The sequence below is a fragment of the Protopterus annectens genome, chromosome 10.part0 (assembly GCF_019279795.1).
Source record: "Protopterus annectens isolate FY-2018-M chromosome 10.part0, PAN1.0, whole genome shotgun sequence".
NCBI classification, from domain to species: domain Eukaryota; kingdom Metazoa; phylum Chordata; order Ceratodontiformes; family Protopteridae; genus Protopterus; species Protopterus annectens.
Window position 1 is genome coordinate 37,578,829 of NC_056744.1, and position 17,668 is coordinate 37,596,496.

A 17,668-nucleotide genomic window follows, 5' to 3' on the forward strand; every position below is an offset into this window, starting at 1 on the left:
ACTGGGTGAGATGTCTGGAAGGGATTGTAGAGGTCTGAAACCTTTCGAAGGCGATTTTGTAACCCTCGGATATGATCGACTGTACCCACATCTCTTGAGATAGGGATTGCCAGGCTACTGGGTACAGCGAAATCCTTCCCCCGACTGCCTCCAAGGGTGGACAGTCGGGCAACACCTCAGGGATGCTGAAAGGGCTTCTCAGGAAGAGACTCCCTGTTGCCCCGGTGCTGAGGACGCCCCTGCCTCTAGGGCGGCGTCTATTATAGTTACCCCCTCTGCCTCTGGGGGTAAACTGACCACGTGTGTCCGGCGTAGCTCCTTGGGCTTTACGGAACCACATCTTCCCCCCCTTCTGATCCTTGGGGTATGGTCTAGAAGGAGTGGAAAACTGGACTCCAACGGCAGAAAGAGTTTTACCGTCCTGCTCACACCTGGTCAAGGTATCCTTCACCTGAGGTCCGAACAAAGCCGAACCATCAAAGGGAGTATTAGTGAAGGACACCTTAAAGGGTCCATAAAATTACAAAGCCGCATCCAGGCTTGGCGTCTAAGAGCAACTCCTGTGCCTGCGGCCCTGCTCGCTCCATCGGCCGCATAGGATATGAGCCGCATGGAGGAGTTAGATATGGAATTCAGGATTGCAAGCTGCGAGGCAATCTTTTCCTGAGCCCCAGCAGCAGAAGGATCCTGGACTACTTCTCCCAGTTCCTTGAGAACATCTCGTTGAAGCCTGGTGAAGTGACAAAGATAATTCAGCGAGCATAGCAAAGGTCGCTGAAGAAAACATCCGCTTTCCATACCTGTCCATGGTCCTAGAATCCTTGTTAGGAGGATGGACAGGTACTGAAGGATCCGCCAGTTCCTTCTTAGTGGCCGCCACCACCATAGCATCCACAGAGACACCCTTGGAAAGGAACTGTTTGTCCGAAGGGGCCGTGATGAATTTGGATGGTCTCCTGGGGACAGGTTCCACAGAATCTGGAGCCGCCCACGCCTTCCGAGCCACTACCTGCATCAGTGGGTCGAAGGCGGAGACACCAGGAGGTGGAGGTCGGGATCCAAAAGCCTCCAGGTATACCGACTCATCCTCGGAGGGGTCAATGGAGGGCCAATTCCCCCTCTGTTTGAGGAGCTCAAGGATGTCTGAAAAGGAGACATCCTCAGAGGGGGATCGTGGGGAACCCTCCGAGTCATCTAAGTCGGTATCAGATGTAGTAGACTCAGGGGAGTCTGTGTGTTTCCTCTTACGTCCTCTTCCGAGGGGGTTCCCCTGCAGGATCAGGAGAAACCTCGGAAGAGGAGGAAATTCCCAATGGGGAAACCTGGGGAGATGGATCCCTGGGCCTGAGAGCAAGAGGCTGGCAAGAGGCGTCTGCAGGCACTGATGAGGGAGGAGCTAGAGGGATGGACCGTTGACCAGGCTCAGAGGCCAGGACACTCCTCATCACCTCAAAGGCTCCCCTGCCCGGGAGGCCGGAATATCCCGCTCGAGGAAACAGGAATGCCCGGCTCCACTGAGAGGAAGGCTCGAGGCCGATGTCGGCGCCGAGCTTACCAAAGCGAAGCCCGAGAGGAGGCGGGGTCGGACAAGGGTCCGATGCCACTAGCCCCTCGGAGCCGACACGGAAACCCGGCGACCGGATCCCTCCAAGGAAGGTCTCAAGGAGGAGATCGGAGCCGAGGATGACGGAGCCGAAGGATGTATCGGCTCCGGCACCGAAACAGTCGCTGTCCCGAGAAGCTCCGGCTCTGAACTGCGACGTGGAGTCGGAGGAGGAAGTTCAAGGGGTGAGGCTATAGCCGTAGTCTGATGAGACAGGCTATGGAGCATTTGGGCCAGTGCCTGAGACTTCAACAGCCTGCTTACCACCCTCTCCAAGTCGTGGTCAGACAGCCTGGAAGATCTCGAAGATTGGCTCCGATGGCTCCGCTCCGACAAAAGAGGAGACCCCGGAGCCGAGTGGATACTCAATAACGAAGGGGACCGAGATCTCTTCGGGCGGAGCCATCGGAGCTGAAGTCCCTGAACTCCAGATGGAGCCGAAGGTTTCGGCTCCGATGCTGGATAAAGTGTCGGCTCCAGCGGAGCCGACAAGGCTATAGTAGATAAGGTATCGGAGCCAGCCGGCACGAACCCACTACCGAGGCAGATACATCGGTTCCAGCGGAGCGATCTCAGCTCGACGGGCGGAGCCACCGGAGGAGGCTTAGATACTGAAGCCTGAGCCTTCGGTGGCTTAGAAGGTTTCCCAGACCCTGCCTTCGAGGGAGAACCTTTGGGCTTAAGTAAGCCCCGGAGGATAAGTTTGTTCCTCCTTTCCTGCAGGACTCTCTGGCTAAAAGAGTGACACAAAGCACAGGAGTCCTGCAGGTGCAAAGGCCCCAGGCAATAAACACAAGAAGTGTGACCGTCTGTCAGAGACATTTTCTGACAGCACGAGTCACACTTCTTGAAGCCTGAGACCTTGCCTTCCCTAGACATATCCTAGGTGGAAGAAACACAGACAAACCCCAACAAACACACAAATTAATCCCCTACACACAACACACAGGAAGGGATTAACAACTGGGGTTTAAGGCCTAACTAAAACTTTTACACTAAGGCTTAAAAGAAGTTATAAAAGTTTAAAAAACAAGGGAATAGGGTGGGCTGTAATCACTACAGACTACACTATGACTAAAAAAGGGGGAATAAAAATACTAACTAAGCTTCTCTTTCTTTTACAAGAAATTCACTTACCTCTGCTGGTAAAGGAGACCTCTTTCGCTAAGCGGCAAACGAGATCTGAGGTAGTTCTGCCTTGCATCATGGGATATAGGGTTGCCTCGAGCTGGTAAAAGGAGTTCCTAAGCTAAAGCAAGTGCCGAGTCGGAGCCGAGGATCGGCTCCGAACCCATCCAGCAAGAATGAAGGCGAGATTGACAACTTAACATCAAAAAACTGAATGAATTAGAGAGTAAACTGATTCTGCAGTCAGATAGCACTAAACATCTCTCAACCCAACTTATACACGCCTATGTGAGTAATCAGATCAAGAGCCCTTGATGCTGAACTTACACAAAGCAACAGAGTCAACAGCCTTGACATCCAAATGGCACTGAATATCCCCAAAAGGGGTATATCTTGGGAGACGTGTCTTGATAGTTTTAGAAACAAGTAGATTGACTAAAGTGTTTCCCAATTACCATGTGCAATGACAGAAATATACCCAGAACAGCAGTATTCCTGGTTCCACATTTTTGGACCTGTAACTCACACACAATCTTTAAATAAAAAGTGGTAGGCCTCTTACTGCAAGTATGGCGTATGTGGATCACACTTACAGCACCTCTATTTCTCATTCTCTTTCATTACCTGCAGACCTGGAGAAAGCATAAACTTTGTACCTGACTTTACTGGCAGAAAGAGCATAACTAAACAATGGATACCACTAGCTTCCTATTATTAATAAAGCTAATAATCCAATATAATACTGCAACTTAGTACACATTATACAGAATCCCGACCACTGTGTAATCATTATTCCTGGCTTGCTGCATGAAACCATCGCTACTCCAAAGCTCTACTATAAAGGAAATCAGAGGGTGGATGTAATTATTTCAATATATTTGTAACTAGGCACTTGTACATTACAAAGGTACCAGAGTTAGGCAACTCCTGTATGCTAATCAGAATAAGGATGTGGACACATGATACTTCTCCCACTGAACTGGCTTCAGAGAGCTCATTCCACTAGACTAAACAAAGAGAGCTTTAAATTTAAACATTAGCATAAAATAGCAATCTCTGAAAATAAAACTTAACATGTAGTGACTTATCCACCTACACAGTTCTGTAACGTTTACTCTTCCAAGATTATAAACTTACAGTTTGCATACAGACTGCAATATAAAGCACATTCAAGACAGAATTCCTTATAACAGATAATTCAAAAATGAGCTTAAACTATGGTCGTTTGCAAGCCTTTAAAATGAAAGTGGAAACCTTAGTCAAACATAATGGTTAAACAAAGGAAAAAAATATTTATAGGTTCATAGGTTTATACTAGGATAACAACCACCAGGTTCTTTACAAGTCTAATCATGCAACTCAACCTGGTTTTGTTCCAGAGTTCCTTGGATACCTATATGGTGGGGTACATTAGTATAGAGGCAGCTAAGACTTATGTCGTGGGGGTATGTTAGTTGGGGATTAATTTACTTACTGTCAACATCTGTCCATCAAAGACATGGAGGCTAGACCAGAGGTGAGTTTATGATTTCCTATCCGATGATCAAGGTTTCATCTTAACAGGGTCAGGGATGAACTCTGCTTCCTGTAGATGAGGAGTTTATGCCATAGTGCAGGGATCCTTTGAGACACATATCCGTCCCTGCAGAAGGTTCTATTTAGGTCATAGACAAAGGTCGGGTCCTTAGATCTAGTGTTTCTGGTGCTATACGAATTGCAGGTTTATGAAATCCATCAAAGATGGATCTGAGAATACCTTATATGCTAAGCACAGATCACCTCTCAGTAACCTGTAGGAGACTGAGTACAGAGATAGGACCTTAAGGCAATCTATGTAGGACAGAGTCTCCCAGTGAGGAACTTTTGAGGGTATTCCAACTAGTGAAAGTGCCTGGTTAGGTACATAGCAAACAGGGCATTGTACTCAATGATGAGTCTAATAAGGGCCGAGTAGAGTGGTACTTTTACTTCCTTGGACCTGGATGCCATACCCTTGCTTATGGAGTTGGGTGAAACCGAATGATTTTCTTACTATCTTGGTTGAATGACAGATTACTGTCAACATATGTTCACAGATCCTAGCTATCAGGAGAATTCTTAAGGGTGTTTTATTAATGATGTAATTAGTTTGGATGGACAGGGTGCGATGCTCTTCCATGTTGGAGAGTACTAGGTCCAATATGTTTCAGCCTCTGTTGGGAGAGTACACTATCTGGTCCAGGGTGTTTGTGTTGATAAAGTTCATGAAACGTTGTGCCTTTGAGTTACAGGCAGGGTGTGTTTCCCAGTCTATAGAGAGGTAGTTTAAGACTCCCAAGAATAGGTTATCTGGTTGAATGGTGAGCACCTGTAGTAGATCTAGGTAAGATATGTGAGCTTTGTGGGTCATACAGGGCAACCGTAGCTGGCCAGGACTTGGTAAGGAAACTTGTCTATGGAGACTTGGACATAGATGAACTCCAGAGCATCATCCTGTTTAACCAACCTAGATTTGTATTTGTTGTTGATGTAGATTGAGACAACTCCATCTTTAGCCCCTGTTTGTGCTGCTGTTGGTCTAATGTGTGGAAGTCACTAGCCTTCTACTGCTGGAGTACTTTCTGCAGTTTTAAATCAAGTCTTAGTAACAGCACAGATGTCTACATTCTCCAGAGTAAGAAGAGCTTGTAGGGTGTTAGGTTTCTTGTTTAGTCTTGTAACACTGAGCAATAACATCCTCTGAGGGGAAGGATAAAGTTTTAGCAAATATCTGAAAGCCCAGGAGGGACAGGTGTAGACCATTCCTGGCAAAGCAAATTGGTCTGTTAACCTTGTCCTCTCATGCTGATAGATATCGGATTCCACTGGAGTAACACCAGAAACTCAGCCAATTATTGAAATTGATAATTTCTGGTTCATATTGATGCATCACCCTTGGTAAGGGTAGAATGCTGCTCAATGCAAGGCATATGCCTGTCTGTGACACACATTTAGAGCGATACAGGTCTCTTAATATACGACAAAGAGTAAAACCTGCAACACTGTTCTAAGGCTCTTTTTCTAATGTGCAGCAACTTAGACACACTAATAAAAATAGTAACCACTCAAGTGAGTCATTCATCTAGGCAAATCCACAGCTGAAACTCATGCTATCTGTCCTTTATATGTTAAATATAGATACAGTATATAGCTTATGTTAACAATACTAATGTCATTAACAGGTATGCAAACATCTCCTAGTAGAAAAGTTCATTATGCAAACAAGATAGTAAACTATTTGGTAAGAGAATATACATACTTAGCATGCAATTCAAAAAAGGATTCATTCCATTTAGAAACAGCACTCCTAGAGAATGAAGTGAAGTCAACAGAATGCGGATAAAAAGGTTATCAATGGAAGGTATGTGAACTCAGCAAGTGAGCACCGATAGAGCCAGAAGAGGTTCAACAAATCAGCAGTACTATAAAACATGGCGGTAGTAGTGAAAAGGCACTTTCCCCCAAAGTTGTAGTGGTGTCCTTGCAGTGGATTAAAAATAAGCATAAAGCTTTATCCCCACCCCCACACAAGAATTTTAGATGCTGACCATTGAGTTGTTATAGTTAGTGTGAATAGCAGAATACACAGGGATGTGGACATAGATTAAGGAAAATGCTCTGCTATTATATCTCTGGAAATGTTAATCTACCTTATCTGTTGTTATGCCAAACAGTAATTATGTTACAGAGAACCATCAGCACAGTTCACTGTGTGTATATATCTTTAGTTGTGTCATATTACAAATTTTGCTTTGCTTTGGTGGTAAGAGAGTGGGTATCCATGCGTGCAGCATATGGCAACTTTTGCTTCATCATTTTCGGCAAAAAGATTAGAACATCAATGTCGCTCGTTCGTCTCTAGCACACATGACAAGAAGGCTGGGGTTTTCATTTAGATGCATTAATACATAGAAACACATCGGGATGGACAGCATCATTAAATACGAACAAACTAGTTAACAGACAGACCTTACATACATACATGCTTACATCTCAATGGCTTACAACAAAATAGCAGTCTAGCTTGCATGGCATGCCATACACTTGTGCAAGCCCTTGGATAGCTTCTTAAAGGTATATACACACATACTGATCTATAATCAGTTCTGCCAGTAGTGCTAATGAGGAGAAATCACATAGCAGACAGTATGACTTCCATACAGTATTACAAGTAGCAACACTGATGCATTTTAAATAGTGGGAGTTCTTTCATATGCAAGTATTTGAACATTAGTCATACAAGCTGAACAGGTGTGACTAAGTGTACCTGAATTCCTGGAATGTAAAATCACAGAAAGGCAACTCCACTGTGTACATTGTACACATTCAGCCTTGCAAAAATGATTATACTGTTGAAATTTCATTTTCAAAACAATGACCTAGATCACCTAAAAAGCACTACAGTCCAGACCTTTCTGTAGTCACTTCTGACAGCAGGTGCCAACACTACTACAGCACAGACCATTTAATATTCTCACCTGAAATACTTCTCCATCTCTACAACTACCAGAGCAGGAGCGGTGTTCACATTTCCACTCAGCACACTTTCCACGAAGACGTTTAGTGATATCTGGTCTCCAGGGAGTTTACCATGGCGCTCCTAATAAAGATAAAAAAAAAAAAAAAAAAAGGGCATTACCTTTTTACATCCAAAGATCTCCCCCTCACATTCCAATCTTATGAAGTCAAAGTAACACAAAAAAAAATGCATAAGAGCCTTCAAAAATGTATATGCGTGTGTGTATTTATTTATTTAATTTGGCATTTGTTAACTGACCGAGCAGGCTAGTCAAAAAAACACCTTTTCACAGATTAGAAAGAATCCTTCATCAAGTAATATACTGGATAAATGCATCAGTGACAGCAGATCAGAAGACAGTATGCAAAGCATCCACTAATTAAATCTATTAGCTTAATTAATTAAGATGAGAATGGTAAACACTCTTCATAAATTCAGCAGTGAAAGCATAACAGAATTGTTAAGCACAGAATCAAAGCTATTGCATCTATTCGGATTAATAAAGTTCAGAATCACTGCTGTTATGCCACAATGCTACAAGGCAGCACATGCACCTATTTCCACATTTATAAATGTTTAGTTTGCACAGCTGTTTGAATTTACATTATTTTTGTGAAGAGGAAGTGGGGGGTCTGACTCCTTTGTCAACAAGAGCACTGTAGGAGCTAAAGACTCATCCTTGCACTGTGATTTCTAAAATATAACCCGTAATGTCAAATTTACTTTAGCTGACGATCCATGACACATTTATTATCTAAAAGGAGTTCATACTATATCATCATCATATTTCTCATAGGTTCATAGTTTAGTATTAGGCTAGCTGTCCTTGCAGGCCATTTTAAACCTAACCATGTTCCGTTTTTGTGCTCAAATAACCTATTCCATTTGTTCATGGACTGACCTTACCCATTCAATGGTCAATAATTATATATTACCACAAATATATAATCTTTAGTGTTATTTAAAAACACACTACCAAACCTCAACAGAAGACAATTTTCAACAAGCAATGGAAAGTCTTGAATGTTAAAATAAGCTATGATATAGGCTGAAAACAGTAAGGAAAATAATCAGTTAAGTACTTCATTAACTGTGGCTCCTCTGCTCTCTGTTATCAGAAATACAACAGAGATCAAGAGCATCCACTACATTTTTTTTTTCTCATGAGCGAATTTCTGCCAACTTTCCCTGGATCGTTACACCTCAGGGATTAAAATTCTAGTAACAATATTTCTTATAAAACTTTATTTTATACAAATTTTTTTGAGGAAAACTCTTGGATTCTACAGAGTTCCGCCTATGTTACTGTTTGTTTTGTTAAATTAAAAAGAACAAAATGACTTTTCAAGACCTGAAACAAGTCTTGGAAACTGGCTCCTTAATTAGTAAGGATGCTTCCTTTCACTTGTGTTTGTCTATATATTTAAATCATCATCATCCACGTACTGGTACCAAAGACATATTCAGAAATTCTGTCTTGCTTTCCTTTTCAAACATTTTGTTTCTCCTTAGCCAGTTCATTTAATAGCGCCTGTAACTCCCATATAGTGGGGATATCCTTTGATTTGCAGTGGCTTGTGGCAAGTAAAAATTATACTTCCTCCTGTGGTGCTGATCCGTACCAACAAAAAGTGTCTAAACATCATTCTTAGTTTGAAATACCTGATAAGTAAGCTTTTGCATCCCTATTTTAGACTCACCTAACTGGAGATAAGCCCAAAGTATAGTTGCGTATGTCCTACTTACTTGTAACAATAGATGTTTGTAGAATGCACTGCCTTACTGGCATTTGGGTAGTAGTATCCTGTTACCCTCTTCTGGCAACCTACTAAAGCTCAGAGCCCCTTCCACTGCTTGTCTGTGAGTGTGATGGACAAATTAACTAGCATACAAGGACTGCCTTACAGATCCACAACAGGAGCCTTTCAGTTTCCTAGGGTCCACAGAAAGAGAAGATGGAAACACAAGCTTTGCGAGCATCTATGTTCCAAATGAAAAAATGCACAAGCAAGCACATACACGTGCACTCACAAGCACACACACACATTAAAGATTGCAGAGCAGTGCTCAGTGGCAACTCAAACACCAAATTACATACATCCAAAAAAGGGAACAGTGGGTGGGCACTGTCAGTAAGGAAGTATGTTCTATGACTATTTACTGTTCCAAGAAATGAAAACTCGCGCAACTGTATAAGTTCAACAAATACACTGCTTTACTAGCATTCAGGTAGATTCCCAAAGTTTACCAAATCTGGGAGGAGGAAGATAAGGGTCCAGAAGCCCCTGTAGAATGGTCCTAGTGAAGCCTGTTCTGGATCTAGAAAAAGCATCCAGCTTGTGGTGCTTTGCGAATGTATGTAAACAAGAACAAGTTGCTGCCTCTAGAATACTTTTAGAGGCCACTCCTTTTCAAATATGCCACTGAAGTGGAAAAAGCCCTTTGCCTTCAACTTTCCTGATTTGTCTTGCCATGGCGGCTAACCCCAGAGAACAATGGCATAGCTTGCTTACAGAGAGGCTGATGCTTCTTTGCCTCTATGTAGGAAATAAAAAGCCTTTTAGCCCTCCTGAAGGGTTTTGTTCTGTCAAGGTAGTACCTGAGATGCTTGTACATATCCAAGGTATGACTTATTCCCCCCCTGTTATTCTTGGGTTCTGGGAAGAACACAAGGGAGGTTGATGGACTGACTGGAAGTGAATTCTGAGTCCACTTCTGGCACAAAAGAGCAGTTAGTCTGTAACACAACCCTATGCTTATGGAAAATAAGTTAAGGTCGCCACCCAGCTTAGACACTCACCTTGCAGATGGCAGAACAGAACAGTTTTCTATGCTAAGAGGTTCAGCTAAGCCTGAGTGGCAAGTTCGAAAGGCGGTAAGGTCAATTTTTCCAGAACATAATTGAGATACCACAAAAGAGAAATTTGCTTGCTGGGGGGGTCTCATATGCAATACTCCTTTTTTTCTCTTTTAATAAAACAGTTCCCGAAAGAAGAGCATCCATTAGCAGTCCAGCAGAGACGGCCATTAAATGCACCTTAATGGATGCATATAAGCTATCCTGAAGTGGCTCACACAAATATTGCAAAATCAGAGAGATGTTAACCTCAAGAGACCCTCTGTACCTATTTATGCACCACCTAGAAAACTTCTTCCATTTGTAAACATAAGCTTTTCTATTAGCAGGTTTTCTGGTGTCCTTTAACACCTGCTGCACATCCTTATGAAACAAGTACCTAAACAGAGTCCAGAGTGAATCATCCAGGCTGTCAATTGTACTTGTTGCAAAGTGGAGTGCACCAGTCAACCTGAGACTGAGAGCAAATCCAGAGTGTGAGGAAGTCTGTGGTTATCGTCATTGACCAATATTATTAAACGGAAGAACCATGACTGCCTGGGCCAATACAGGGCCACCACAATGATCTTTTATATTTCTTTCCATTGATTCGCAAGGTACTTATAATGATTCAGAAAGGGTGGAAACGCATACACGAACATTTCTATCCAGCAACACAAGGATGTTTGGAACAGGATTTCTCTGGCTGGCTGCTTTGAAATGAGGCAGAGAGATCTATTTGAAGTGTTCTCCACATCTAGACAAGATCCTGGAACACAACTGCCTTGAGCTGCCACTCTTGCGAATATTACCAGGATCTGCTTAGTCTGTCTGCCACTGTGTTTTGCTCTGATGGGATGTATGATGCCCGAAGTGTCAGAAAATGCTGTAAAACTAGCTTTCAGGCAATCACTGACAACCAGTACAGATGGTATATTACTTTGTACCTCCTTGTTTGTTGAGGTACCACATCACAGTGTGCTGTCCACAACCACAAGAAGAGGACCTAGAGTGCATAACTGGTGAAGGACTTTCAAGGCATGGATCACCACCAGCTATTTTTTTTTTTTATGCTAATGTACTTCCATGCACCCTTGGGTGTCCAAATGGACTGCACTTGCACTCCAGTTGACAGAGCTATCTAAGTAAAAAGTCATACAAATCTGTCTGGACAGATTGCTTCAGAAAAATTGTGAAAAAGGGAAGCCCTACACTGATACTGAACTGTGCTCTCCACCACTGTAATTGTAGTCTGATGAAGGCCAGCAGTGGCAACTGGGATTCTAGGGAACATAGTTGCTGGGTCCAGCAATTTTATACATACCACTGAATTCTTTCTCATGTGGAGACAGGCCACTGGTAACATGAAAATAATGGATGCCACCAGTCCTAGGATTTTTAAGAATGCTCCTTCTGGAAAATTCCTGAAATATCGTCTGGTAGGACAGGACCTTGTTTTCAGGCAGAAAGGCCATTCTTTTGTTGGTGTGTATTAAGCACCCCAGGAAGTCGATTCTTTGTGAGGGTGTCAGGCACAACTTCTGAAGGGTCAACTTGAACCCTAGCTGGCAGAGTAAGGTCAAGACCTTTTCTAGTGATGCCAAATATTTGGATACAGGCTCTACACAGATCAGCAGGTTGCCCAAGTAAGGTAAAAATGTGAATGCCAAGAGTCCAGCAGTGAGCCACTATTGGAGCAAGTCATTTGGCAAACACTCGAGGTGCAGTGGATAGCCCAAAGAGCAAAGCAGAGAGCTGATAGTGCGAACCACATAAAACAAATCTCAGATATCAGTGAGCAATGGGGATATGATGATATGCATCCCTCAAGTCCAGGGTCACCATGAAACAGTGTTCCTGCAGAACAGGAAGTATCATCATCAGGGCCTTGACAAAGGTATTCAGAAAGGACAGGTCCAACACTAGTCTCCATGACTGCACTTTTTTGGAGACCATGAACATTCTGGAGTAGAAACATTTCATTATTTCCAAAACTGGCTCTTTGACCCCTGAGTCCAGATTTTGCTGGAGTATAGGAGAGAATGTAGTCTGGTTTGGCAGGAGAGGGGGAACCCCCCCTGAATGGAGGTGGTTGTTCCTTCCACTGTCACCTGTAATTGTAACCTTTGCCAATGATGTTGATCACCCATTTGATGCAAACCACAGACAAGGCCACCTTGCTCAGAGCTAGTTTTCGACACAGGGCACCCAGAGGGGAACTTCAGAATGATGGTTATTATGCCTTGGCACAGTCATAGGTTCAAAATGGGGTTAAGAAACCCTTCTTCTTAGGTTTGGTGGAGTTCTTGTCCTGACATTACATTAACTTGTTTTTGGCTGGGACTTCTGTTTCTTAAGCTGTTGAAAATTATCCTACTTACTGGGGGGAAAACTTTGGACTAGGAAACATTTTGGAAACCCCTTGCATCAGTTTATCTCTGCCATCCCAGTGTTTTAGGACCTGATCAGCTGCTGTATCAAACATACAATCAGAATCAAGCAGAGCATTGAATATCTCATTTTTTTAACTCATCAGAAAGTTTTGGCTGTGCAGCCAAGCAAACCACCTTACCGCCACCGATGTAGTTTCATTACTAGAAACAGTATCAGCCCCCTCCAAGGGCTCTTTAAAGCAGGTTTCGACACTTGGGAAACATTGGTAACAATCTCTTTCAGACAGTCTTTCTGCTCAGCAGCTAACAATGCAGCAAATTTGTCTAAACTCTACATACACCTCAACATTCTTCTGTAGCCAACTTGGTGGATAAGGGCATCTTGAGAAAATGTAGCAATTGTTTCATGTTTACTGACAATGACTAAATCCTTAGAGAAACAAGCACAGTATGTGAGGGGTGTACTTAACACAATGATACTGGCGGCTGAATTCTGACATACAAGTGCCCATAAGGTTGTCGAAACCACACGCACAACACCCACCTGACAGAGCACACAATATACACATAGACTAATGTATGCAGAGTCACTTAAAAGCAGTCCTCCTAAACAACAAAGATTGCCTGGACCACCCGTTGCCAAAGCTATGCCTCAGCAAGCCCAAATGCAATCAGAAAAAAAGACCACCTAACAGCACACGTACTGTCAGTCTCAGTGGAGTCCCAAACTCTAAGCCCATAGGGGATCCCACTGTAATTTATACTGATGCACCACTATTCAGACTGAACAAGGAGAAGATAACCACTAGTTGCTTATCTACAGTGACGCACTCTAGTCATTATGCCACACTGTGATGCCATGCTTGTCTTGATATATCATCATATAAATGTGTTCTGCTTTTGGACATTTATTTTTCAGACATACTGATGGCTATTTCATACCTGAATAGTAACAGGAACATTTTCTCAGACAAAATGTGTATTGCATGACATGCAACGCACTGGAGTAAAGTAAGGACACTATGTGATGGACAGGGTCCCATACATGGCCTTCTATTAATATCATCAAATCACATTGATAATACAACAATAGGAATTTTGCATGATCCTGACTGTACACCTGCTACCCTCAATTATTTATATTACACAATGTAAAGGCACAGTATGGACCATATTACCTGATAAATACGTTGGAATGATACTACTGTATTGTGATATACCTTCGGCAAACATGTCACAGTTACTGTCGTATTTTTTTGTCATGTTAATTGCATAACACGTTTTTCTCAGTATTCAGATGGCCATCGCATTTTATGATAGAGATGTATTGCACATGAATGTATGACTGACAATGTTTTTTACATGATGTTACTGTTGCATATGGTCATAAATTACTATAATGCGACAAAATGAGTTTATGTTATGCAATCGTAAATTTCGGTGACCACAGATTCTATACATTTTTTTTTTTGGGGGGGAGTAAGTAACCTACCTTGAAAGAGCATGGGACCTGTGGTGACTTGTCAATTGGACTACGGAGAAGACAATGTGTCAGACTTCTGCCAGGCAACTCAGAATTAGAGGACCTGGAGGATGAGGGACTGACTATGACAACAGATCCAGACCCGAACATGACACTGTTCCTGCTGCTCACTGGAGACATCAACCACTATGACAAGGAAAATTATTTAATGGGACTAGACCCATGAAGTGATAACGGATGTCTTTCAGATACAAATGAAGGCCCTAATGGGGAATTTTTTTCAGGACATGGCGCAGGCCATGTACAACTCCTTCCAGAAGATTGCATGTGAGATCGGTTGGGATGTTCAGCCCCATCATAGTGGGCCCTCAGGACCGTAAGTATTGTCTGTATGATCTAGTTATGTAATGCTGCCACCATGGTGTTTGTATTTCCACAAAATGTAATGTATACGCACAACTGTACAGACGTAGCATTTTGCTATCATGTGTGGCTAACATACATCTGACCATACACTGCAGATGTTGTATCATAAGTGGCATTAGGTTACACATGACGTAAGAACGTATGGCACACATTAACACAGAGCAAAGTGTTAAGCAATTTACATTGCTGCATAAGAGCAGGGGTGCTATACCTTTCATGCGCGTGTGTGTGTGTGTGTGTGTGTGTGTGTGTGTGTGTGTGTTAGTTATACTCTTCTATGCATGCAGTACAGCATAATATCATGACCAACAATATATGCAACAGGTCTGACTGTTGCAGTTACCCTGATGAAAGGGAGACACAATGAGAGGGCCAGGTTGTGTGTGTCCACAGCTGGTAGTGTTTGGCTTTATTGGTCTGAATGTATCCATGCGGACTTAAAAAGAAAAAGTGAAGGGTCATGACATTTAGCAGTCAAGTGGCTACAATGCTTTATGTCCTTGGGGGGGGTCATTTGCGTGTATCCCATGGGCCTCTATTGCAGGAGTTTTGAGGTGTCACACAGTGAGGATTCTGTCTTGGCTGAGTTTTTCCTGCGATTTTTGCTGGTTGGTTTGTCAGTGTGACCTTTTTACCTTTTGGTTTGGGTGTTAGTTGGGATATTTTGCAGACACATTAATAGTTATGGACATCAGCTGAGTGCAAAGACCCTGTGTTTCCAAAGTATAGCCAAACAGTTCACTTGTGCTGTGCTGATGAGATCATGAGAGGGCCTTGGCATGCATGTTCGCAACTAGTGGGGTTTGGCTTTATTGGCCTGAATGTATCCATAAGGACTTAAGAAAAGGTGAAGGGTCATGGACATTCAGAGGCCATGTGGCTGCAACACTTGATGTCCTTGGGAGTCATCTGCATGTATCCTGTGGGCCTCTATTGTAGGAGATTTGAGGTGCCACATATTGTGGACTCTGGCTTGGCTAGGTTTTTTCTTGTGGTATTTGCTGGTTGGTTTGTTTGTGTGACCTTTATACTTCTAACTTTTGGTTAATGGTGTTGACATCTTTGCACTGTGATTTAGCCTCAAGTAAAAACTGCATCAATGTACACCCCAAAAATGACACTGGATTAGCTGACAATGGGGGAAACCATACTCATACTTAAAAGTGAACCTGCAGATTACCCACCCTACAAACAAGCAACCAATAACCTGTCTCCCAACATTTAAGTTACATGTGGGAATTGAAGAAGATAGAGTATTTAGATAAACATTATATTATGGCCATAGAATAGAAGGGGAATAAGAGAGATTCATATGGAACAAAGGATTATCTTTGGTTACACAAACCATAACAGAGACCTGTAAAAAAATATTCCTTATTGCTGGATTATAGAAAATTTAAATGTGTACAAGATCCATCATATACTGGTACATTTTACTACAGTTACTATAAAGAAATGGCAAACCACTTTGCAATTGAACCACAAAAAAAGACAAATTGCTACCTAGGGTGTGAAAATCCACTGTGGAATATTTCATGGCAATTTTGTCACCGATACTGTTTTGTCTTGCTCTCAATCTGTTAAGCGGTTTACTCAACAGCTTAGGTCATGGATTCAATCTAACTCCAAGAAAATCATCAAGTGAAAAGATATATCATCTACTTTTTAAGGATGACTTAAAACTGTATAGTTCATCAGATAAACACCTGAAAGAGCAGCTGCAAGTTGTTAAAGGCTTCCCAAATGACACTGGAATGTCATTTAGTCTTGAGAAATGTGTAAAAGCAACATTTGAAAGAGGAAAACTGAAGACTCGAGAAAATACAAAACATGGAGAGGACTGCGATATAAAAGATTTGGAACAAGTAGTAGTATACAAATATCTTGGAACAGATGAAGGGGCAGCAATACAGCATGAAAAAAAAAATAGAACAAAGTTCTGTAACGAATACTTTAGAAGACTAAAATTAATATTGAAAACTGCTTTGATATCTAGGAATAACGTTCAGGGTATAAAGCACTTTCCACTTCCTGTTTTGGAGTGGAGTGACTGATTGGCCACAAACAAACTAGATAAGCTTGACACAAAACCAAATAAATTTCTCCATGCCCATCAAATGAAATACAAAAACAAGTGTTTGCCATTATCTTTCAGTCTGAAGGAGGAATGGGCCTCCTTGAAATCAACTATAAATATAGGTCAGAGATTGTGGGATTGCATATGTATTTACTGATGTCATTAGATCCAAACATATTGAAAGTTCTAAAACATTAACAAAGTATAAGATGACCTCTTTGCTTAGTTTAGCAGAAGTCTCCAGGAAAAAAGAAGGCACTGAAATCCAACCAAACGTGTTGAAAAAACAGATGGTAACAGTGCAAAAAAGAACGGGATGATGAAAAAAGAAAAGATAAATGGAAAAATCACAATTATAACAAGTATAAGGATCTGCTGGAACAGCCACACATTAACCAAGAGTTGTGTGAATGGCTTAGATGGGGTGAATTTAAATTAAAAGATGAAATGTGAATACTGGCAGCCCAAGATAGTGGATCACACACCAGATGGGAAAAGACAGGAGATACAGACAAACGTATGTTCTGCGATACAGAACTAGAAACAGTTACATATCTTGTTGCAGAGTGTGATACACTCATGGCTGAAGGTTTGTATACTGAAAGACATAACAATGTGGCAAGGTTGTTACACTTGAGGCTTTGGAAAAATTAACCATAAAGGATTGTTCTAAATAATGAAGTAATGATTACATAGGAATCACTCCATGCCAGCAGCTAAGAAGGTAGAAGCAAACAGACCGGATATTGTAGTTCAAAAGAAAAAAAAAACAGAAATAGCTTTGATTATTGAAATATAATAATAATAGGAGTTATTTAGGAGTCCAGTAGTGAATGGTATAGTCCCACTGTTCTGACTGATAGCACTGAACAGTTCAGCAGTGGATTTCAGAAAACATATCTACAAATCTGACAGCTACCCTTTGCCTAGGAAAGACAATATGGTGGAAAGGATTGGGAAATGAGGCCTATGACCACCTCATACTTCACTAAGTAATACTGCAACTCCAGGGGGTTGTTTATATTGCAGTCTGTGACCACTGCAGATCATTTTGTATTGGTAAAACAGACTGCACCCAGAGGAAAAGAATTTACAAACAATTATGACATCCACATGGGTAATGAAAATAATAAACTCTTTAGACATACAGGTGTGTGTGTTCAAATTATGGGAAATTTAGGTTTG

General features: G+C 42.1%; 1 protein-coding gene across 1 annotated transcript in view; it reads right to left on the bottom strand.

The window, feature by feature from the left end:
- The window catches only part of EME1 (essential meiotic structure-specific endonuclease 1), a 258,388-nt gene that overhangs the window by 127,275 nt on the left and 113,445 nt on the right, over nt 1–17,668 (bottom strand). Inside the window, exon 5 of the mRNA XM_044084995.1 lies at nt 7,228–7,349. Within this exon, the coding sequence (XP_043940930.1) occupies nt 7,228–7,349 (122 nt within the window). The remainder of the gene's footprint in view (nt 1–7,227; nt 7,350–17,668) is intronic.